The sequence below is a fragment of the Stenella coeruleoalba genome (assembly GCF_951394435.1).
Source record: "Stenella coeruleoalba genome assembly, chromosome: 17".
Taxonomy (NCBI): domain Eukaryota; kingdom Metazoa; phylum Chordata; class Mammalia; order Artiodactyla; family Delphinidae; genus Stenella; species Stenella coeruleoalba.
In genome coordinates, this window is record NC_137163.1 from 46,638,931 (window position 1) to 46,662,401 (window position 23,471).

Consider the following 23,471-nt stretch of genomic DNA (forward strand, 5'->3'; position numbering starts at 1 on the left):
GGAGGGGTGGGATAGGGAGGGTGGGAGGGAGGGAGACGCAACAGGGAAGACATATGGGAACATATGTTTATGTATGACTGATTCACTTTGTTATAAAGCAGAAACTAACACACCATTGTAAAGCAATTATACCCCAATAAAGATGTTAAAAAAAATAAAATAAATGCTGGAGAGGGTGTGGAGAAAAGGGAACACTCTTGCACTGCTGGTGGGAATGTGAATTGGTTCAGCCACTATGGAGAGCAGTATGGAGGTTCCTTAAAAAACTACAAATAGAACTACCATATGACCCAGCAATCCCACTACTGGGCATATACCCTGAGAAAACCAAAATTCAAAAAGAATCATGTACCAAAATGTTCATTGCAGCTCTATTTACAATAGCCCGGAGATGGAAACAACCTAAGTGCCCATTATCCGGATGAATGGATAAAGAAGATGTGGCACGTATATACAATGGAATATTACTCAGCCATAAAAAGAAACGAAATTGAGCTATTTGTAATGAGGTGGATAGACCTAGAGTCTGTCATACAGAGTGAAGTAAGTCAGAAAGAAAAAGACAAATACCGTATGCTAACACATATATATGGAATTTAAGGGAAAAAATGTCATGAAGAACTTAGGGGTAAAGCAGGAATAAAGACGCAGACCTCCTAGAGAACGGACTTGAGGTTATGGGGAGGGGGAAGGGTGATTTGTGGCAAAGCGGGAGAGAGGCATAGACATATATACACTAACAAACGTAAGGTAGATAGCTAGTGGGAAGCAGCCGCATAGCACAGGGATATCAGCTCGGGGCTTTGTGACCGCCTGGAGGGGTGGGATAGGGAGGGTGGGAGGGAGGGAGACGCAAGCGGGAAGAGATATGGGAACATATGTATGTGTGTAACTGATTCACTTTGTTATAAAGCGGAAACTAACACACCTTTGTAAAGCAATTATACCCCAATAAAGATGTTACAAAAAAAAAAAAAAACAAGAAAATATATAGGTGAAGTGTAAAAGGGTTGGAATAGATATACCATAACAGTAAAAACAAAACAACAACAACAAAACTGGAGTGGCTAAGAAAATATCAGAAAAAAATTACATTTTAAGACGAAAATTTTTACTAGCGACAAAGACATTTTAAAATGATTATTCCATCTAGAATGCATAATAATTATAAACTTATATGCACCTAACAACAGGACTTCAAAATACAATGAAGGAAAATCAGCACAACAGAAAAGAGAAACAGACAGTTCTACAATAATAGTTGGATACTTTAATACCCTTCTTTCAGTAGCAGAACAACAGAAAATCAACAAGAAAATAAAAACCTTGAACAGCATTATCAATCAAGTAGACGTAACAGCCATCTATAAAACATTCCACCCAACAGCATCAGAATATACATTCTTTTCAAATGCACATGGATATACTATATGCTAGGCCATAAAACAAATTTCAGTACATTTTAAAGGACATAAACAATACAGAGAGTGCTCTCAGATGACAACAGAATGCAATAAGAAATCGTTAACAGAAAGAAATTTGTTGAAAATCACAAATGGAAATTAAAGAATATATTCCTAAATAATTCATGGGTCAAGTAAGAACTCATAAGGGGAATTAGAAATAATTTGAGATGAATTAAAATGAAAGTATAACATATGAATACTTGATTGGTCCCACATACTCTTCTGAAAAGCAGAGGGGTTAGACAAAGAGATCTAAATTAATTAAAAAATCATTTATTATTCTGGGAATAAAAAGAACTGGGCTTAGTCTCAGTTTTGCCTTTATCTTTGTGTCTGTTGATTATCTTGGAATAGTCATTACATAGTCAAAATACAGTTGCCAGCTCAGGAATCAAATACTGTCATCTCTAGGGCTACCATAACAAGATACCACAAACTTGTTAGCTTAAAAGAACAGAAATTTATTTTATCACAGCTCTAGAGGCCAGAAGTTCAAACTCAAAGTGTTGAGAGGGCCATGTTCTTTCTGACGCCTCAAGGGGAGGATCCTTCTTTGTCTTAACCAGATTCTGGTGGTGGCCATCAATCACTGGTGTTGGCAGTTGTTTGATTTGCAGCTGCATCACTCTGGTCTCTTTCACTGTTGTCACATGGAATTGTCTCTGTGTGTTTCTGTCTCTGGAAACAATTTGAATAGAAATTTCTATTTTTAAAAAACAAACTGTTGATTATTATGCTCTATTTAGATACTTCCTATAACCCACACCCACCTCCATTTCCCCATATGTATTTGAGAAGGAAAGAGGAACTCCTCTGAGCTATCATATTGGAAAGAATCAATAATACAATGTTTTACTAGAGATGCCTCTTATCTAAAATATTTGAATTAAATATAAAACCGGGGGAAATTATCGCCCAGTTTCCCTCTTCTAGAGGCATGTTCTAAATGATAGGCAGCAGAATATTTTATACCCATGAGGTTTGCTGACATTATTGATTTGGTCCAGGATCTGTATTTTCTCTCTAAAGAAAACAGTATTCTCTCTTTACTTTCTTTAATATATAATGTTGGTGTCTTAAGTTTATTGTCAGAGAGGATGCTTATATTTCAAATGGTTTGGTTGTATTTCACCAGTATTATTACAAGATAGTCAAACAATGGCTGGGCTCCAGGATAGACCTCAGTCCCTTTGTTCCACTGGGATACTGATCTGAAAGCCACTGTTTTCTTATATTCCAAAGACCAAATAAATAAAACAAATAAATAAACAAACAAAAAAAAAGTCAATGAAACTATTTTAAAACCAACTCTCTTTTCTTCCTCATCCATGTTAATTCTCTTCTACCTAAAATTGCTTCCTGGAAGTGATTTTTATGTTTCTTAGAGCTTCTTTATGTATATATCCACACTAATGCATATAAAACTGTGCCTTGTAGATCTTATACTTTTTCCATTTGAATAACTATTTTCTCATGTCATATAGAGTTTATCCATTGTCCTAGATATGCATTTTTCCTGTGTATTTGAGCATCATAGGAAGATAAATTCTACTCTTGAAAATGTTAACTGGTCACTGAGACACAGAAAGCTATTATTCTTACCAGTTTTCAATAGTGAGTAGATTTTGTAGGGGTGGAATTTTAAGATGTAAGTATACTGTTTTTCTACACTCAAATTCCGTTCCCCTTATCATAGAAATTGACCAGTGAAGTGTGCTGCTGACTTTTCAGAATCCGTGTACATATAATCCATTAGGGTATTAGATATAACATTGGTCAGAAAAGCATACTGTGAAATGTTGCTTTTATTTAAACTCCCACTATTTTCACTACATGGTTTCAAGATTTTACTTCATTATTGTCCTCTGGTGGTGGGCTCTGTGAACTGCATATTTACGGGTCTGGAGCACATATCTTCCTGGAGGTATACAACTCCTCAGGTACCAGCTAAAGAGTAGATGATAAGAAGCATTCAGATTTATTAAAACTCATTAAGAATATCAGTAGCCTGACTGTTGTTTCTAAAAATATAAAATATTTATCCTTCTGTTGTCAAACAACCATATTTCATGAAAAGAAGTATAAATTCTTTTTTGCTTGCAATAGAAGAACAATAATTGAAGATATTCTTCATTTGGACCAAATACCTTCTCTGAAAATATAAGTTAAAATAGGAGTTGAAATTTCCAAAATATTCTTTAGGAAATAAAACTCCATATATAATTTCAAATTATAATTTAATTTTACCTTAAATTTAAATATCTATATTGAATTTAATTTAAGGAAGGAAGAAAGAAAGAAGAAAAGAAGGAAAGAAAGAAAGAAAGAAAGAATGGAGGGAGGGAGGGAAGGTGGGAGGAAGGAAGGAAGGAAGGGAGGAGGGAAGGAAGAAGGAAAGAAAGAAAGAAGATAAAGTAAAATATAATAAGGTTATTAAATTAAAAACTACTTATTAAGAAAAAAAACGAACGGATAGAACCTTTGGATAAATGGTGGAAGCAGAGCTATACAGACAAAATCTCATACAGAAGCATACACTTACAAACTCACAAAAAGAGGAAGAGGGGAAAAAATCATAAATCTTGCTCTCAAAGTCCACCTCCTCATTTTGGGATGATTCTTTGTTTAAATGAGGGAAGGAAAGAAGGAAGGAAGGAAGGAAGGAAGGAAGGAAGGAAAGAAAGAAAGAAAGAAAATAAAGAAAGAAAGAAAGAAGATAAAGTAATATAAAATAAAGTTATTAAAATAAAAATAATTATTAAGAAAAAAATTTAAAAAAAAACAGACAGAACCCTAGGACAAATGGTGGAAGCAAAGCTATACAGGCAAAATCTCACAGAGAAGTATACACATACACACTCACAAAAAGAGGTAAAGGGGAAAAAATGATAAATCTTGCTCTCAAAGTCCACCTCCTCAATTTGGGATGATTCGTTGTCTATTCATGTATTCCACAGATGCAGGGTACATCAAGTTGATTGTGGAGCTTTAATCCGCTGCTTCTGAGGCTGCTGGGAGAGATATCCCTTTTTCTTCTTTGTTCTCACAGCTCCCAGGGGCTCAGGTTTGGATTTGGCCCCGCCTCTGCGTGTAGGTCGCTGGAGGGCGTCTGTTTTTCACTCAGACAGGACGGGGTTAAAGGAGGAGCTGATTCGCGGGCTCTGGCTCACTCAGGCCGGGGGGGAGGGAGGGGCACGGAGTGCGGGGCGAGCCTGCGGCGCCAGAGGCTGGCGTGACTTTGCACCAGCCTGAGGCTCACCGTGCGTTCTCCCGGGGAAGTTGTCCCTGGATCCCGGGAACCTGGCTGTGGCGGGCTGCACAGGCTCCCCGGAAGCAGGGTGTGGATAGTGACCTGTGCTCGCACACAGGCTTCTTGGTGGCGGCAGCAGCAGCAGCCTTAGCGTCTCATGCCCGTCTCTGGGGTCCGCGCTTTTAGCCACGACTCGCGCCCGTCTCTGGAGCTCCTTTAAGCAGCGCTCTTAATCCCCTCTCCTCGCGCAGCAGGAAACAAAGAGGGAAGAAAAAGTCTCTTGCCTCTTCGGCAGCTCCAGATCTTTTCCCGGACTCCCTCCCGGCTAGCCGTGGTGCACTAACCCCTTCAGGCTATGTTCACTCCACCAACCCCAGTCCTCTCCCTGCGCTCTGACTAAAGCCCGATCCTCAGCTTGCAGCCCCGCCCACCCCCGCAGCTGAGTAGACAAACCTCTCGGGCTGGTGAGTGCCAGTTGGCACCTATCCTCTGTGCGGGAATCTCTCCGCTTTGCCCTCCGCATCCCTGTGGCTGTGCTCTCCTCCACGGCTCCAAAGCTTCCCCCCTCCGCCACGCGCACTCTCCTCCCGCGAAGGGGCTTCCTAGTGTGTGGAAACCTCTCCTCCTTCACAGCTCCCTCCCACTGGTGCAGGTCCCGTCCCTATTCTTTTGTCTCTGTTTTTTCTTTTTTTCTTTTGCCCTACCCAGGTATGTGGGGAGTTTCTTGCCTTTTGGGAGGTCTGAGGTCTTCTGCCAGCATTCAGTAGGTGTTCTGTAGGAGTTGTTCCACGTGTAGATGTATTTCTGGTGTATCTGTGGGGAGGAAGGTGATCTCCGTGTCTTACTCTTCTGCCATCTTCCCCTCCCAGCTATCCGTTTTTTCTAGACTTTTCTTTCTTCAGTTCACAAAGGGGCCCCTGAGGATTAAGCAGAGGAACGTCAGGGTTTCTTCCAGGCCAGCTTCAGCCCTGGGATGTTCAGGGCAGACTCTCATTACAAACCTCAGTTTCTGAGGCTCCTGGCTTATGGCCATTTAGTATAGAAGGAGGCTCCTGGCTGGGGAAGGCTCAGACAAAAAGATGCAGGTTCTAATCTGTGGCAGTGGGCAGTGGGCGGGGGGGGGGGGGGGGGGGGAGGTGGTGGTGTCAGTGCAGGAAGAGGCATTCCCTGCCTTAGGCATTTAAACCATTGCCTTCTCTTCAGGATGGCTCACCTGCAAGATTCTGTGGGGTCCGCCTCCTGGCACCATGCTACAATTGCCGGATTTTGGGTCTGGAGCAACCCAGGTCTTCGTCCGGCATTTCCGGAGAGTGCTTTCTCTTCGGAGCACGTCTGGGGACTGGCTTCTCTGCTTCCACCTTGGCTGGCGTGGCCAAAGGAGCATCTTCCAAGGGGAAGAGAGGGAAGACATTCCAGTTTGGAAAAATAAAAGCAAAGACACACTCTTCGCTACCTTGTCCTGCCCCAAATATAAATTCATAGCACCTTCACATTTTTACAACTATGGACTTAAAAAGACCAAGAGGGTAAGGGGCCTACCCAGTGTTACACAGGTAGTGGAGAGGTGTTCTGTTCAATGATTAGGTTCATGTTGGGGCTCCGGATTTACAGCTGATAGGAATGTGAGGACAAGCTCATGCCATTTCAAACATTTCCAAGTGATACTGAGAGAGATGTTAAAGGTGCAAAACAAGGGTGCTGAATGACCTCACAAAGTGGGAATGGTGGGCCCATTTTAACATGAAATTGAAAAGAAATTCATGACAAAAGGACATCATAGAAAATGACAACATAATCATAACACTCCCCTCTCCCGTGGAAGTAAAATTCATTAGAATCCTCTCTCTCTCTACCATGAAAGGATGAGATAAAGCCTCAGCAGCAGCCCCCGTGAAAAACATGGTCAACAGGGTGAAGAGGTGTTACTAAGACCATATGGTGCGACTCAGAGAAGCAAAGAGACAACTCTGCCCTTAGCCTGATGAGGCCCACAGGAAGGAACATTTGTGGCAACCTTGGATAGTGTGGCAATGAGAGAGAACCTTCTTTAGGAGGGGACTCCCTGCTGCCGACCTTGAAAGAGCAAATATGGGACATTCGTTTACTGTGGCTCTTGCAGAGGCGATGTGCCCAGAGGTTGGGCCACCCTGCTTGACAATCAAAGCACCTTGTATTCCTGTGCTGCTTGAAAGCTCCAATCGCCGGATTTTGGGTCTGGGGCAACCCAGGTCTTCGTCCAACCATTCCAGAGAGTGCTTTCTCTTCGGAGCACGTCTGGGGACTGGCTTCTCTGCATCTACCTTAGCTGGCGTGGCCAAAGGAGCATCTTCCAAGGGGAAGAGAGGGAAGACATTCCAGTTTGGAAAAATAAAAGCAAAGACACACTCTTCGCTACCTTGTCCTGCCCCAAATATAAATTCATAGCACCTTCACATTTTTACAACTATGGACTTAAAAAGACCAAGAGGGTAAGGGGCCTACCCAGTGTTACACAGGTAGTGGAGAGGTGTTCTGTTCAATGATTAGGTTCATGTTGGGGCTCCGGATTTACAGCTGATAGGAATGTGAGGACAAGCTCATGCCATTTCAAACATTTCCAAGTGATACTGAGAGAGATGTTAAAGGTGCAAAACAAGGGTGCTGAATGACCTCACAAAGTGGGAATGGTGGGCCCATTTTAACATGAAATTGAAAAGAAATTCATGACAAAAGGACATCATAGAAAATGACAACATAATCATAACACTCCCCTCTCCCGTGGAAGTAAAATTCATTAGAATCCTCTCTCTCTCTACCATGAAAGGATGAGATAAAGCCTCAGCAGCAGCCCCCGTGAAAAACATGGTCAACAGGGTGAAGAGGTGTTACTAAGACCATATGGTGCGACTCAGAGAAGCAAAGAGACAACTCTGCCCTTAGCCTGATGAGGCCCACAGGAAGGAACATTTGTGGCAACCTTGGATAGTGTGGCAATGAGAGAGAACCTTCTTTAGGAGGGGACTCCCTGCTGCCGACCTTGAAAGAGCAAATATGGGACATTCGTTTACTGTGGCTCTTGCAGAGGCGATGTGCCCAGAGGTTGGGCCACCCTGCTTGACAATCAAAGCACCTTGTATTCCTGTGCTGCTTGAAAGCTCCAATCGCCGGATTTTGGGTCTGGGGCAACCCAGGTCTTCGTCCAACCATTCCAGAGAGTGCTTTCTCTTCGGAGCACGTCTGGGGACTGGCTTCTCTGCATCTACCTTAGCTGGCGTGGCCAAAGGAACATCCCCGTAGAGCCGGTAGCCACCAACCAGGCAGTATGTCTCCCCGTGCCAGCCCAACTGCGTTTCTCCACACCCGCGGTACAGGACATGGTAGTGACCAGGTGTAGGACGAGAAACGGGAGGCACTGCTGCTGCAAAGAAAATCAGAACTGATCAGTCACTTCTGCTGTGCACAGTCTCCTGCCAGAATTTCCCTCTCTCATGTCTCTCCCAGTTTCTGGCTGAAGACCTTTTAATCTACTTGACGTCCAAAACACAGCCTTGGCCCATCATCTCTATGAGTCCCTAGAGAAGGGACACTGGCTGCAAAAGCAATCCCTAGAGCCTAGGGCTGCAGCAGATGAGGAAGTCTCTTCACCGTTCCCAGGGAAAACAGTAGAACCCGAAAGTAATTGCAATCATGATCCTCTCCATCTCTCCCTTCCGCAACAGAGAAAACATTTCTTGCAGTCTGTCACTTCTGAGGCTTTCATGGAAATGTCTTTCAAGTTTTGGAAAAAAATAATCTAATATAAATTGGTTAAGAACCCTGCCCACCTTGGCAACCCCTCTTGGCCCCATTTATACTGCCTATTTCAACCACACTGAATTCTAGCTGTCTAATACTTTTATGTCGATTAGAACAAGGACAAATACTGAGGCAGAGTGATCAGGAGACTCAGAACCGGGTTCTGGGTACCAAGTCTAGCCTCCTGGGACACCATCTCCTCAGCCCTCCATTCTCATTAGCACTTCATCACCCCCCCCCTTCGTTCTTACGGTCTTCCCATCAATATGGCAACACCCTCTCCCCTAGTACTCAGCAACTCAGTAAGGGATGTGTCTGAGGGGACCGATATAGATGTCTCCATGATAGCAAAGTGGTGCCTGGGTTTGGAGGTGCGGTTCAAGAGTGGTCCGGTTCCTCAAACCGCTCCATTTACAATTTGCCAACAAAAATGCACTTGTCTTTTGTTAATAGGCCAATCAGGAAAGGGTCTGAATGGAAGCACCCTGTAGCCCAAAGGGTAAGGCTACATTTATAAAGCTCAGAACCGTCCTGCACACTTGTCCAGGGATGACCTTTCACTTGTCCTCAGCAGTGAGAACTGTGCGTCCCTGAAGGCGTCCCAGGTCACCGGTATTACTTACATCTGGGAAAGTGCTCAGCTGTACGTAGTTGGCAACCCCCACAGGAACATGTGCCAGCCAGGTGAGGTTGTGTGTGTATCATACCTCCTGTAGAGTTGCCCTGTCTGGGTGTACCTGCTGCACTGCCCACCCAGGGAACAGAGCACAGGTTAGAGTACACATACACTATCCGGTCACACATTCTCACACAGACAGCCAAAAAGATTGGTATCTGGTGGAGAACTGGTAGAGAAGTTTCTCTGAGTGCAGCCCGTTTGCACAGTTATGCTGCCATGGAAACTCTGAGAATGCCTGTGAGGGCATCACTACCCAGTGAGGTCATATATGGAACCTTTGACTTGAGGGGCAGGCTTGAGGAGGAGGGGCAGTTTTGTGGAGGAGAACAGGGTAGAGGCAAAGGTACTCTGCCTCGCCCCTCACCCCTGGGCCTCCCCACCCATGCCCTAGTGTAGTAGACACCCCACGTGGGGTGTGCCAGTGGGCTGGCACAGCCGCAGGGGCCACAGGAGGGCAAGAGAGACCCATATCCTGAGTTTGGCTTGAGAGACAAGATTAACGTAAGAGACAGCTAGGTTGTATGGCACTGACCCTAAGAGGCAGAGATTTGTGTGGCCTGGGGAATCAGGGAAGGCTCCTTGGCAGTCGGCCTGAAGGACAAGTGAGATTTGGACCCATGCGCAAGAGAGGGAAGACATTCCACTTTGGAAGAATAAAGGAAAAGACACACTCTTCTCGACCTTGTCGTGCCCCAAATATAAATTCATAGCACCCTCACATTTTTACAACTGAGGACTTAAAAAAACCAAGAGGTTAAGGGGCCTACCCAGTGTTACACATGTAGTGTGTACTGTAATTGTATGCTTAGGTTCTCTCTCCCTTAGAACACTAAAAGCATTTTAAGGACAGAGACCATGTGTCTTTTGTTATCCCTCTATTTCCAGCACCTAGCATTATGGCACATAATATTTGTTAAATTTATTTGTTGTCTTAGGGAAGGTGAACTGGAGATCTGAAGAATCAGGAAGCCTTATTTCTCATTTACATACCTTTTTATAATTCTTGTGGTTCTTTGATATGGCAGTCCCTGGAAACTAATACACCCAGGTACAACTTTTTAAAACTTTTTATTTGGAGATAATAATAGACTCACAGGAAGTTGTAAAAATAATACAGAGAGGTCCCACATATCCTTCACCCATTTTCCCCCAATGGTTACCAGATGCTTTCAGACCAAAGAATAGAAAAAATTAGAATATGAGATGTTTTAAATTCTTGCATTTGTACTTTTTTAAGTGGTTTATTTTTCAACTTTTCTGTCTTGTTTCTAATTTAAAAGACTATGAGATATATCCCCTCTTTTTTTGGATTTCCTTCCCATTTAGGTCACCACAGAGCATTGAGTAGAGTTCCTTGAGCTATATACAGTAGGTTCTCATTAGTTATCTATTTTATACCTAGTAGCAATAGTGTATATATGTCGATCCCAATCTCCCAATTCATCCCACCTCCCCCACTTCCTCCCTTGGTGTCAATACGTTTGTCCTCTACATCTGTGTCTCTATTTCTGCTTTGCAAATAAGATCATCTATACCATTTTTCTAGATTCCACATATAAACATTAATATATGATATCTGTTTTTCTCTTTCTGACTTACTTCACTCTTTATGACAGTCTCTGGCTCCATCCACGTCTCTACAAATGACCCAATTTCATTCCTTTTTATGGCTGAATAACATTCCATTGTATATATATACCACATCTGTTTTATCCATTCCTCTGTCCATGGACATTATATGTATACATATAGCTGATTCACTTTGCTGTACAGTAGAAATTAACACAACACTGTAAAGCAACTACACTCCAATAAAAATTAATTTTTTAAAAAATTAGAAAAATAAATAAATAAAAAGAACTTACAGGAATAAAAGGCATTGAAGTTAAAAAAACAAGCAAAACAAAAAAACAGACTATGAGAGATTTCAAGCATGCCATTTCAAGCTACCATGTCCCTAAAATAGCACATGCAGATATAAATAACCTTTATTCTCAGTAAATGGAAAATATGACTTAATATGATTCTACAGAATTTTGAATAGATGAATTCAACATATAGGTGTGAGCCTTGTTTTTTAGCCTAATTTGCATAATTATTCTCATGTTTTTTGTTTCTCATTTAGTTGATGTAGTTTAGCATCAGTATTCTTTAGGTTTCCTGTCATCAGCCATTCATTATGGGCATTAATTAAACACTGTACATATCACTAAGAATACATATTTTTTAAGCTGTATAATGGTGAAACTATCATGAAAGCTAAAGTTTGAGGTTGTGATAAAAAATTGAAGCCAGATATTTAGAAGGTCTGCAATAAAAAGAATCTTAGCATTTAAATGAGTTTAGAAGCACTGAAATACAGGAATCAGCAGATCAATATTATACTATCTATCTCGAAAAGAAATGAAAGAAGGTGTGTGGAAAAACAGCACTCTCATTTGTCTGCAGAAAAAGAAAGCTGGAACAACCTCAGTGAAGGTCAATTCAACAATACAAACCAAAATTACAAATGAACATAACTCTTTTGTCCAGCAGTTCAGCTTCTAGGGCATATATATGGATACACTTACACATGTATGAAATGACATATGTAATGATTACTTATTGCAGCATAATTTGTAACAGTAAATATGTGGAAACCAGCTAAGTGTCCACCAATGAGGGGTAAATTATGGCATATCCATCATTTAAAAAAAAAAAGTTGAGAAAGCTTTTTATGCATTTGTATGGAAAGATATCTGAAATAGATTACTAAGTGAAAGACAAGCAAGGTGAACAGGTATATACTGTAATACTAATTAAATAAAAGTAAGAGACATAATATACACCCACATGTATTATTTATTTTGTATTTAAACCTATTAACCTTTTATTGAAGTGTAACATATATATATATACAGAAAAGTGCACATTGTGTAACCTCAAAGAATTTTCATAACTGAACATACCCATGCAACTGGCACCAAGAGTCTAGGTCCTAGATCAAGAAACAGAACATTTCTATCACCCCAGAGGCCTCATCCTGTCCCTTCTAGTCACTATGACCACTCTACAAGAGTAGACATTACCCTGATTTCTAAAAGCATAGGCTAGTTTTGCTTGTTTTTGTACTTAATAGGAATTGACTCATAAAATGTATACTCTTCTGTGTCTAGCTTTTTCATTCAGTATTGTATTTGTGCAATTCATCAATATTGCACACTGCTCAATATCATTGCTGTTTAGTATCCCACTGTGTAAAAAAATGGGCCACAAATCATTTACCCATTCCACTATTTATGGATATTTGGGTAATTTCCAGTTTGAAGCTATTATAAATAGCACTACTATGAAGTTTCTAGTATATGCATATGCATGTCCACATACCTAGGCAAGGAATTGCTGAGGATCTGCATATCTGCAATTTTAATAGTACTGCCATACAGTTTGCAAAATTGATTGTACCAATTGACACTCCCACCAGCAATGTGCAAGAGCTCCAATTGTTACAAAACCTCACCCACACTTGCTATATTCTGTCTTTTTAATTTTAATTATTCTTGTATTTGTGTAGTGATATTGCACTGTGGTTTTAACTTGCAGTTCTCTAATGACTGATGAGGTCGAGCACCTTTTCACATGCATTTACTATTTGCTATTTAGATATACCCTTGTGTGAAGTATCTAGGTGTTTTGCCTAATTTTCTATTGAATTATCTGTCTGTTACACTTTTAAATTTTGAACCGTGTGAATACTAATTTTTAAAAATTTTAAAGTAATGTAATTAAAATATACATAAATTTTATAGTGCTCTATGCTGCATGTTCTCTCCTTCGAGATTTATAATATACTAGTATTTCAGAAGCTCTAAAAAGTCTTAAAATTTTCACCACAGAACAGTCGGAGAAACGCTGTTTCCATTCTTGTCTAATTTTTAGCTTTCATGGAATTAATAATTGCTTCCTTTTTCTACTTGCTTATATTTTTAAGTTCTCTCTCGAATTTTATCACGTATTTCATTAGATCTATCAAACATCTATCAATATAACTACCCAAATAGTCAAAATTAGTAATCTAAATAAATTCAATTACACTAACCAGTCTTTCTGCTTGGAGTCTGCCATCTTCCTTCTCTGGTGAAAACGACTGCTCTCTAATTCTGCCACATATCTTTCACCCTGGAATTTCCCGTCACATTCTCCTGGTCCTTTTTTCTGGATCCCACATCTTTCTCTTTCTTGTCTTGCTCTCATGTTTCGTTGGAGCACATCCTCTAGTAACTTTCCCTTAAAAAAAAAAAAAAAGGTGGACGGATGGATGGAAAATAAATGTTTTCATCCTTGTATATGTGAAAATGTTTTTATTCTACTCTTACTCTTGATGGATAGTTTGACTATAGGATTCTAGGTTGGAAGTTATTGTCTTACAAAACTTGAAATTTCACTGTAGTGTTTTAGCATAAAAGTGTTATTGTTGAGAAACCCAATGCCATTCTAATTCTCATCCGTTTATTCCTGCTCCTTCCATCTGAAAACTTTTAGAATCTTCTCTTTATTCTTAGTGTTCTGATCTTTTTAATGGTGTGCTTTAACATAGGTCCTTTTTCAGTCACTGTGGGTAGCTGGTGGGTCCTTTAAATATGAACATCTTTGTCTTTTGGTCCTGGAAGAAATTCTTGAATTATTATTTTGATCATTTCCTCCCTTCTTAATTTTTGTTCTCTTTCTCTAGAATTCTGTTTGTAAACTGACTGGATGAATGAATGAATGAATGGGAAAAGTTTTCTGAGCACTCTTTGTAGCAAAAAGCTTATTAAGGAATGAACCACAGATTATCAGACCATATCTTTAATGCTAAGTATTTCATTTTAAATTATCAAATTTTAAAACACACTCTTTCATTACAGCTTCCATTTATTGTAAAATGTAACACTGCTACTCTCATTTCAGGCAATACAAAAATACAGGAAGCACTGATTTTCTGTAGGCAGAAATCCCTGATTGAAGTCAGGCATTCCCTATTACTTTTGCTTTAGAATTCATTAAATGCCTAGCATGGACTTGGTATTGTGTATAGTATTTGCACCACACTTTGCAAAATAGCCATTTCAGGTGTAGAAAAGTGTTTGTTTAAGGTAAAAAGATCTTTGCAGTCTTTTTTGGTTGGCATTAAACACCGCATTCTTCCCAGATCTACAAGAAAGAAATGTTTGCAGTCTTACCTGGAATCAAGGGAGGGACTCTCTCACGGTTACTTTTCAATCTCTGTCTGTAATTATGGACGTCAGGAGAGAAAAAAAAAAAGTCAGAAAAATAGGTCCCTAGTAGAGAAGCACTCAACAGGAACTAAACATCTGAACGTTTAGACAGGATTAAACTCTGACAGGGCTTATCAGCCACCCCCACATGACTGAAGTAGTTGGAAGTGAGGTTAGACTGGAGTCCAGGTAAGCAAGTGAATCTACACCCCTACCTGACTCACCGGGCTGAGAAGCGCGGAGCCCTAGTAAGTCACCACCGCACGTCCTCAAAGGGCTTTCCGCGCAGGAAATGGCAGCTGCCACACCCACCCCGCTACCTCTGTCTGGTGTTTGGCGACTCCCGGAAGACGCGCCGATGGGACCAGGGGAGATTCCTCCTGGGTGGGAGGGTCCGCTGACTGAGTGTGAAGCTGCGGAGAGGAAATTTCCCCACAAGAAAACCTTTCCAACCTTGTGGGTTGCGGGGAGAGAAGACAAATTGAGCGCCCCTGGCTCACTTCCCCACTCCCAAGCCCCCGCCCGAGCCCCGCCGGTGTGGCACACGTCGTCTGGTCGCCACAAGGCGGAGATCTCGGGCCTGAGGCCGAGGCCGGAGCCTTGCTGGGAGGATCGCGGGCCACTCATCCCCGCCTCGGCATCCGCCGCTGACGTCGCGTGAGAAGTCTGGGGAGGGAGGAGCTCCGAAAGGCGGGCTCGGGTGGCTGGCAGCGCCTGGGAGGGCCAGGTCGGAGAGAGGAAGCTCCTCCCCTGTGCGCCCCGCCGCCGCAGAGTTGACCAGTCTCTAGAAGAGAAGAGTCCGCTCCGGCTCCGGATAAGCAGCGGCTTGGCGTGCGCTGCGCGGAGAATGGACGGCCTCGTGACCTCATGTCCGGCAGGCTGTAGTGCCTGCCGAGCCGGCTCGCGCAGGGGGTGGAGCTGCGGGAGCGGCGGGCACTTCCGGAATCGATCGGCTGCTTGAGTGCCCGCGCCACCCGCTACCATGAACGAGGAGGCCATCTGCAGCGTCCTGCCCACCATCCCGTACCACAAGCTCGCCGACTTGCGCTACCTGAGCCGCGGCGCGTCCGGCACCGTGTCTTCTGCCCGCCACGCAGACTGGCGCGTTCGGGTGGCCGTGAAACACCTGCACATTCACAGCCCGCTGCTCGACAGGTAGGGCGCCCGGGCGGCTCCACCGCGGAGCCCCGAAATCTGCGTTCCCCACCCCACTGGCTCTAACCCCCGGCAAGCGGGCTCTGAAGCCCAAGCGACGGTGACCACTTGGGATCGGCCGCACACCTCGTCACCTCTAGGCAGCCGTTCAACGCTTGGGCTAACATGGTGGGGAGAGCAGGCTTCTCTGGAGATGCAGCAATCACGTTTCTTTTCACTGCCCTCTCCTTTTTTTCTTACTCCTGGGCCTCCTTTCTCCAGACACCAAAAATCAGCAATCACAGCCCAACTCTAAACGTCCTCTTTATTGAAATTGGGTTCTGTTTGCTTTGTTTTTCCCTTTTTTTTTTTTCTTTTTTGAAGTCGAATTCTAGGGCTGCACTGCCCAATAGGTAGCTCTTAGCCATAGGTGGCTATTAACTTTTTTTAAAAGTGGCTATTAGAAAATTTCAAATTGTATATGTGGTTCACATTATATTTTTATTGAACAGTACTGCTGTAGAGTCTGGGACGTTTTGGTTTGGGCTTTTTGTTGTTTTTGGTTTACACATGTAGGCATGAAAGTTTAGATATCAAACTCAATTTAGTTTCTCCTCTTACCGTCACAGGGAAGGAAGCCTGTCTCTAGAGGAAACTTGTATTATTTTTGCTAACAATAAACTGAAATCAGAAAGCTGTTAAATGACCCAAACTTTTGAATGTCTCTCCCATCCTGGACCAAGTTTAGTGCAATGTCCAGATTTCAAGGGAAGGCTAGATTAGTTCCTGTTTCCAGAAAAACCTTTCAACCGTATATATTAATCAGTGAGTCTAGTCACTAGTCTTGTGTATTTTCCTTCCAATAGGAATTTAACTAGGCCCTGCATTCAATTCTTAGTGAGTTAACATCCATGACTGCAACATTCTCCTCTCCTCCCCCTATATCTAAAGTGAAAATACATCATGCTAGATGCCTGATTAGCTAGAGGCTGTCAGTATCCAACAGCAGATAAATTCCTCAGCTTCAGCCCTGCTAATGGTATTGACTTTCATCTGCCTGTGGCTTTTACTTGCTCTCTTGCTATCAGGCTTGGATGGGCTAGATCTCACAGTAAGTTTGAGACACCTCTAGAAATTGTTCCCGCTTCTTGTGTACCATAATCCTGATTTAGTGATATACAGGGTATATTTACCCTGGGTCTTGAATTCTGTGGAGCAATTACTGGGAAATTATGTGTATGTAGTCAACTTTGAAGGGTGGTGGTTGATTAGAGAGGGTAGATGTATTTTAGAATCAACTATTAAAATGTGTGGAAATCTAGCACTGATGGACTCCTTAGGTATTTTAAAGGAGATTGATCCTCCCATTTTGGATGCTGCTTCTCAAGATTTTAATTTATCTAAGTTTTGTGCCATTTGGGGCCAAGAAATGAAGGGAGTTCCCTCTCGTGCTCATTAACAATTTCATAATCTAAAATTCTTCACTAAATCGGGTGGGAAATTAATTCTGCCGTCAAAGACGCCATAAGGACCAGTGCAACACTCTGGCATTACTGCATCACATTTTTTCTTCCACTTGTTTCCTAGAATGTTAACATTAGCTGTATTTATGTAGTCTGAGCATAGGACTGGGCTCTGCAGTTGACTCACAGGGTGTCTTATGTCCTCACTTATGAAGTGGGAATAACAGATACATGTACTTCTTGGGCTCTGGTGTGGATAATGTTTGCATTGTTCTTTGAGATCACAAAAGAAAACTAAGTTTATGTGCTGTAACATGTTCTTATTTTAGTGATTGGTGAATTATTCTCTGTAACCTGACTTCTGCCCATGAGAGGACCTTCCCCAGCAATCTCCCAACGCCTTATGAATAGGTGAGTCTGATAGGTTGTTCAAATACCTTGTGTAAACAGTGTAACTGTTTTGTAACTGAAATTTGTTATGGGTAATTTTGGTAATATGTCTGTAAAAGCTGTTTTACATTTTTATTTTTTTAATATAAAAACCTAGTTTTAAACTGTGTTGGCTTTTTCTGTTTTCCCACTCATTCTTCCTGAAATCTGACTTCAAGAATTTTCCTTCTCTGATTAAGCAGTGAATGGAAAAAACAAAGGCTTTAGCGTCCCACAATTGCAATTCAAATCTGACTCCAAATCTGCCACTTATTGTTGGCATGACCAATAGAAATTATTAATTTATGTGAGCCTTCGTGCTCTCATATATAAAGTAGGGGTAATGAAACCAACTGTAGTAAAGTGGCCAACAAATAATAGGATCACAAGAGAAGGAAGAATGCATCATACTCTTCATGGGAGGGGGAATTAGTACATTAAGTATCAGTAAGATATCCCCTAGCATGCCCTCTCTATAATTCTTTCTCAGAGTATCCAGGAACCTTCCCAGCAAAGGTGCTACTCAATAACTGTCTTGTTGACCTACATTTCATGAGGCAAATACAGACCTGTTTCAGCTTAGGAAATATAAATTTAATTAAAGCAGGTCTCACAAACTGGTAAAATGGGTTGCCTCACAGTTGGGATATTAAGTGGCTGAAGAGCAGGGAGAAGAAGAGAAACTCTTTTATGCATTCTTGTAATTCTTGAATTTTGAAACATGTAAGTATATTACCTCTTCAAAACATAGATGACTAAGATGTTTTTGCTTTATTTTGCTTATTGTTTGTTTTTAAAGGAGGCTTCATAGTCTGGTCTGGAATGTCTGTTGCTTTTCTTATTTCGGCAGCCATTCATCAAGAGTTTGGGTGGTTTAAGCACCAACTAATCATCACTGTTTACCTAATAAGCTTCTCCTAGAGACAGTTCTCTTTCTATTACTGCTGCTACCAATACCAAATCGTCCATGGAAAAAAATTGGTGACAAATGCAGTTCACTTCATATATATGTACACACACACATACGTATACACACACATACATACACACACATATACACATATATATATGTATATACCTCCCTTAGTCAATCAGGTCAATCAGTCAGCCACCAGAGCCTGGGTATTCTATTCAGCTAGTGTTTTTCTTTCTATTTACACTGCAACCTTTATAGTTTCAGACTCTCATTGCTTCACATCTTAACTAGTATTATAATCTTCTAATACCCGGCTTTCAAACTCTACCTCCTTCTGCTGATCCTACACCTTGCTGCCAAGTTAATCATCCTAAAAGTTTGTTCCACTCCTGTCGCTCCTGTGCTCAATAACCTGTAGTCACAACTCAGTGACTACCAAATCAAGTGTAAATGCTCTCACTTGGCTTTAAGGCTCTGAGATGAGGCCCTACCCTACCCTATTCACCTTCACTCCCTTTACACACGCTGTTACACATCCTGATTCATATTAAACAATTTGTCATTTTCCAGATATAGCCTGTACTTTAACTTCCTTGAGTTCATTTGATACACATCTATTAGACAAATTCTGTGTGCCAGGTACTGTTCCAGATCCTGGGGAGACACAGATGAAAAAGAAAGGCAAAATCTCTCCCATCTTGGGGAGGGACCACATATCTTGGATGCCCTTTTTCCAGTGGTTGAAATTCTATCCATCCTTAAGGTACTGTTGACATCTCTCTCTAAAGGCTGTAGCAACTCCCTTAGCCCAGATTTACTAGTTCTCTGAGCTCCCTATATTTATTTATTTATTTGCGTGCTTATTTACTTGTTTTTGATGGCGCTTATCATATTCTGCCTTATATTTTAAGTATTTGGTTTTCTTTTTTTGCTTTTCTTATTTTTTAACTTTATTGAGGAATAATTGACAAATATAATCATATATATTTAAAGTGCAAAACATGATTATTTGCTATACATATACATCATCATGGAATAATTACCAATATCAATATAATTAACACATCCAAAGACATACAAGTGACCAATAGGTATATGAAAAGGTGCTCAACATCACTAATCATTGGAGAAGTGTAAATCAAGACCACAGTGAGTACTTATTTTTCTTAAAAAGATTTCTGGACAGTTTGAGGTCACAGACTATGTGTTTTGTTTTTTGGTTTTTTTAAACTTACTAGTCTCCATAATGCTGAGCACAGTTCTTTATTCATAATAAATGTTCAATATTTATTTGTTTTATGAATGAAAAATCAAATGAACCTGGGATCCAGAGTTAGCCCAGGGATCCATTCTAAGCATTTACCTGTTCTCAGTGTCCTTTTCCTGTGTTCCAGTATATAATTTCTAAGCATTATTGACCCTTATGCAACTATTATCATCTAGTCATTAAAATCTACAACATTTAAGTGTTTTAATATTCAGGATATTTAGAAAATTTTTACATGGTATGCAACCATAAAATTTAATATAATCGTCTAATCAAATTTGATCATTTTAATACAACATAAACTTAATGTAATTAGTTCAAGCACCTATCATTCTAATATAGACTTTATAAACTTAAACATGGTATTCTTTCCCTTTCCTGAGAAGAGTACAATAATAATCTGTATGTAGCACTTTTTTCTGTCAGTGGCTTATACAGGTATTTTGGTCTCTAAACAGACCTATGGAATATATAGGGTAGATATTATCCCAACTTTAAACACGAAGAAACTAAGAGAAGCTGCATAATTTACATGAGGTCAAAAGCTAATGAATGAAAAAATCCAGGATTAATTAATATTTATGGGCTTGATAATTGTGTATTTTTCCTTACTTTGAAATAATTATACGTTTTCTTTCTTTAGTGAAAGAAATGATGTCTTAAGAGAAGCTGAAATTTTACACAAAGCTAGATTTAGTTACAGTCTTCCAATTTTGGGAGTTTGCAATGAGCCTGAATTTTGGGGAATAGTTACTGAATACATGCCAAATGGGTCATTAAATGAACTCCTACATAGGGTAAGTATTATACATTTTCAGTCATTATAATTCTGTTATTCAACCTATATAGTACTTTCGTTTTACAAATGATCAGATTATTTAGGGATATATAGATGAATCAAAATAAGAATAATGAAAAACTTCACCATTTATGGCTTCTTTTGTGTTGTTAAAACTACTGTGGGGCTTCCCTGGTGGCACAGTGGTTGAGAGTCCGCCTGCGGATGCAGGGGACATGGGTTCGTGCCCCGGTCCGGGAGGATCCCACATGCCGCGGAGCGGCTGAGCCCGTGAGCCATGGCCGCTGAGCCTGCGCGTCTGGAGCCTGTGCTCCGCAACGGGAGAGGCCGCAACAGTGAAAGGCCCGGGTACCGCAAAAAAAAAAACCAAAAAACCAAAAAAACTGTGGAGTCAGACCCTGCATTCTAAGTGACCTAGATTATTTTGCTTAGGTTACTCTTCCTGAGGTTTACATTGAATTCGAATATCCACATGTATGTATATGTAAGAGAGGAACAGGAGAGAGAAAAGATAAACTCTGCACACCATACAATTTATTGTTAGTTTAAGCCAGATTTCATTTTATGTTAAAGACAATGTAGGGTTCAAATTAAATGTTAATAATACCAGTTCATAAAGTTCTGAATTAATAGACCAAATAAATCTGAGTATCAAATACATGAGCTTTTCCAATAATAGACAATGGCATGAGCCATGTACCTTTTTCCCAAGGTATCAGTTATCTGGCTTTAATTGTGAAGCCCATCAGTAAACAAATATGGCCCGGTTGTGGGGGGTGTCCTCATTCTCAAAATATGTGTATCCATCTATTGTTGTTTGCTTGCTCTCATATTACTAAGATTATCTCTAGCCTGCAGTTTCTGTCAAGAAATATTTTTAAAGAACTCGGTCTCTTTTGTGAGGGGTGCTTTAGTTAAAACTGAGTAGTAACATAATCTGTAAAATCTAGTCACTGAACACTCCTAAATTCTGATACATCACAGTGATCTATAAGCAAACAAGAGAGAATGGGTGCCACTGTCACCACTCATGGAGTGACTTCCTCTTTATTTCGGGATACAACACATTCTGTTTGTGACAGGACCATCTGAAACAAAGGCAGAGTAAAGTAACTAGTGTCAGTGTATAAGATTTGTGTAACCAACACAGCAAGTAAGATACAAATACTAATTAAACACAGTTTCCTTTTGTTAAATGAGTATAAGCATAAATTCTACTGTTGTCTTCCCATACCCTAGCACCACAGTAGATGCTCTGGTACCCAAATTTGGAGCCCATTAGAAATTCTAGAGCCTCCTACAGGGGGATTGCTGACTCCTGGAAGGAATCATAAAATACATAGTGAGCTCTCATCTACCTTCCTCTCCATGATCAAAAGCTTCCATATAGCACTATACTGCAGAGAGGCCTTGTTACTTCTTTAAACTATATAATTTTCAGAAAAAGTTACCTTTTTAAAGATTAAAAGATTCAGTTACTCAAGGGGATGGGAATCTGTGTATACAAGAGGAAGTAATGTTGAACATTTGTGTTTTGTGTTTCTTTTGGTGTCCTGTATTATTAGGTCAGGATTTATCTTGAAGCACGTTCCCCCAACCTCACAAAAGATTGATGAAAGAAATCAAAATACTATGTAAAGACAAGTATTTTGAGCCACTCCCCTGCCAAGTTAGTTAATCAATGAACTATAAGCTGACCCATCTGCAGAAAAAAAATTCTTAAGAACAGTTTTGAGCTCAGTGGAAGCATACTTTTTCATATTATTTAGTAAAATGTACCCAGTGGCATGGTCCCTGTTGATTCATAGTTGGATATTCCCAAATTATCTAATTTTTCTGAGTATGTTCATTCTCCTGGGAAGCTGTATTAACTTTTATGTTCAGAAAACATTTAAGAAAGTTCAGATGACTGTCACTTGTAAGTACCAGGAAATAGAAAACATTACATTTTTAATGTTTCTATGTTATATATACTTAGAAATGAAGATGATTTTTGTCTCCTTCACAAAAGCAAAACTCCCAAATGCTAATTTTTCAAGCTGAAATGCAAGTAAATATATGATTTAAAAATATGAAGTATTAATGCTTAGTAAGTAAATGTATTATGGTCATAATTTTAATTGATGCAGTGGTTATCATCGTAATCAAGTATGGTTTTATATTAATAGGAAATTTAAAATATAAATTTTGAATAGAAACAAATTGTGTGTGTGTGTGTGTGTGTGTGTGTGTGTGTGTGTGTGTGTACACATTCATGGGCACAAGTTATTTGATAAGAAGCCATAGAATGGGAAGATGGGTATGAGTATAAATACATGTCTGGGTATTATACAGATAAAAAATAATTTAAAACTGTCTCAACTGAAGAAAGACCCCATACCATGTAGTTGCATTACCAGTATAAACTAAAAGGAAATATCAGTACTGTAAAGTCATTATTTTCTCTAATAATTGAGGAAAGTAAGATACAAGGATGTTAAATAACGTCAAATTGATAATATAACAAAATGAGTATTTTTTGCCCTGAATTTAGTTATACCAGATATTTAGTTTAATACTATATTTCCTCATGGAATATTTCATTTTCTAAGTGGAAATAAATTTGGCCACTGATTTTAGTTTTGTTTCTTTCCACATATATGAGGAAAAATGAATATCCTGATGTTCCTTGGCCATTAAGATTTCGTATTCTGCATGAAATTGCACTAGGTGTAAATTACCTGCACAATATGAATCCTCCTCTACTTCATCATGACCTGAAGACTCAGAATATCTTATTGGATAATGAATTTCACGTTAAGGTAGTTACTTTTTTAAAAAAAAAAGCTTATCTGCATCCTTGTGTTTAATAGTTTTAAAGACTTTTTAGTTATTTCTTCTATCTTACCAATTTAATATCTCTGCCTTTTCCATAGCCCCTAATTCAGTGCCACTTCTTCCTGCTGCAGTGAGTTAGTTATTCCTAGACTACAGACATTGGTAAAATTATGGTTCAAAATACAGTCATTCTGTTCTTAATTTAAATTGTTGATTATACCTTTGTTAACTTTTCATTTT

General features: G+C 40.2%; 2 protein-coding genes across 2 annotated transcripts in view; one reads left to right on the forward strand and one right to left on the reverse strand.

The window, feature by feature from the left end:
• Positions 1–34: 34 nt before the first annotated feature.
• LOC307176362 (uncharacterized protein) lies at positions 35–15,390 on the reverse strand (the record flags this gene model as incomplete). Its single annotated transcript, XM_079902403.1, has 10 exons — positions 35–2,144; positions 3,318–3,413; positions 4,330–4,958; positions 5,421–5,633; positions 5,930–6,100; positions 6,884–7,042; positions 7,826–8,113; positions 14,371–14,417; positions 14,631–14,658; positions 14,907–15,390. The coding sequence occupies 6 exons, from the start codon at positions 15,388–15,390 to the stop codon at positions 5,967–5,969; spliced, it is 1,140 nt and encodes a 379-aa protein (XP_079758529.1). The 3' UTR covers positions 35–2,144; positions 3,318–3,413; positions 4,330–4,958; positions 5,421–5,633; positions 5,930–5,966.
• LOC307175828 (receptor-interacting serine/threonine-protein kinase 4-like) overlaps positions 14,376–23,471 on the forward strand; it is a 17,915-nt gene continuing 8,819 nt past the window's right edge. Inside the window, exons 1-3 of the mRNA XM_079901401.1 lie at positions 14,376–15,561; positions 17,333–20,412; positions 23,059–23,215. Of these exons, the coding sequence (XP_079757527.1) occupies positions 20,396–20,412; positions 23,059–23,215 (174 nt within the window). The 5' untranslated portion in view covers positions 14,376–15,561; positions 17,333–20,395. The remainder of the gene's footprint in view (positions 15,562–17,332; positions 20,413–23,058; positions 23,216–23,471) is intronic.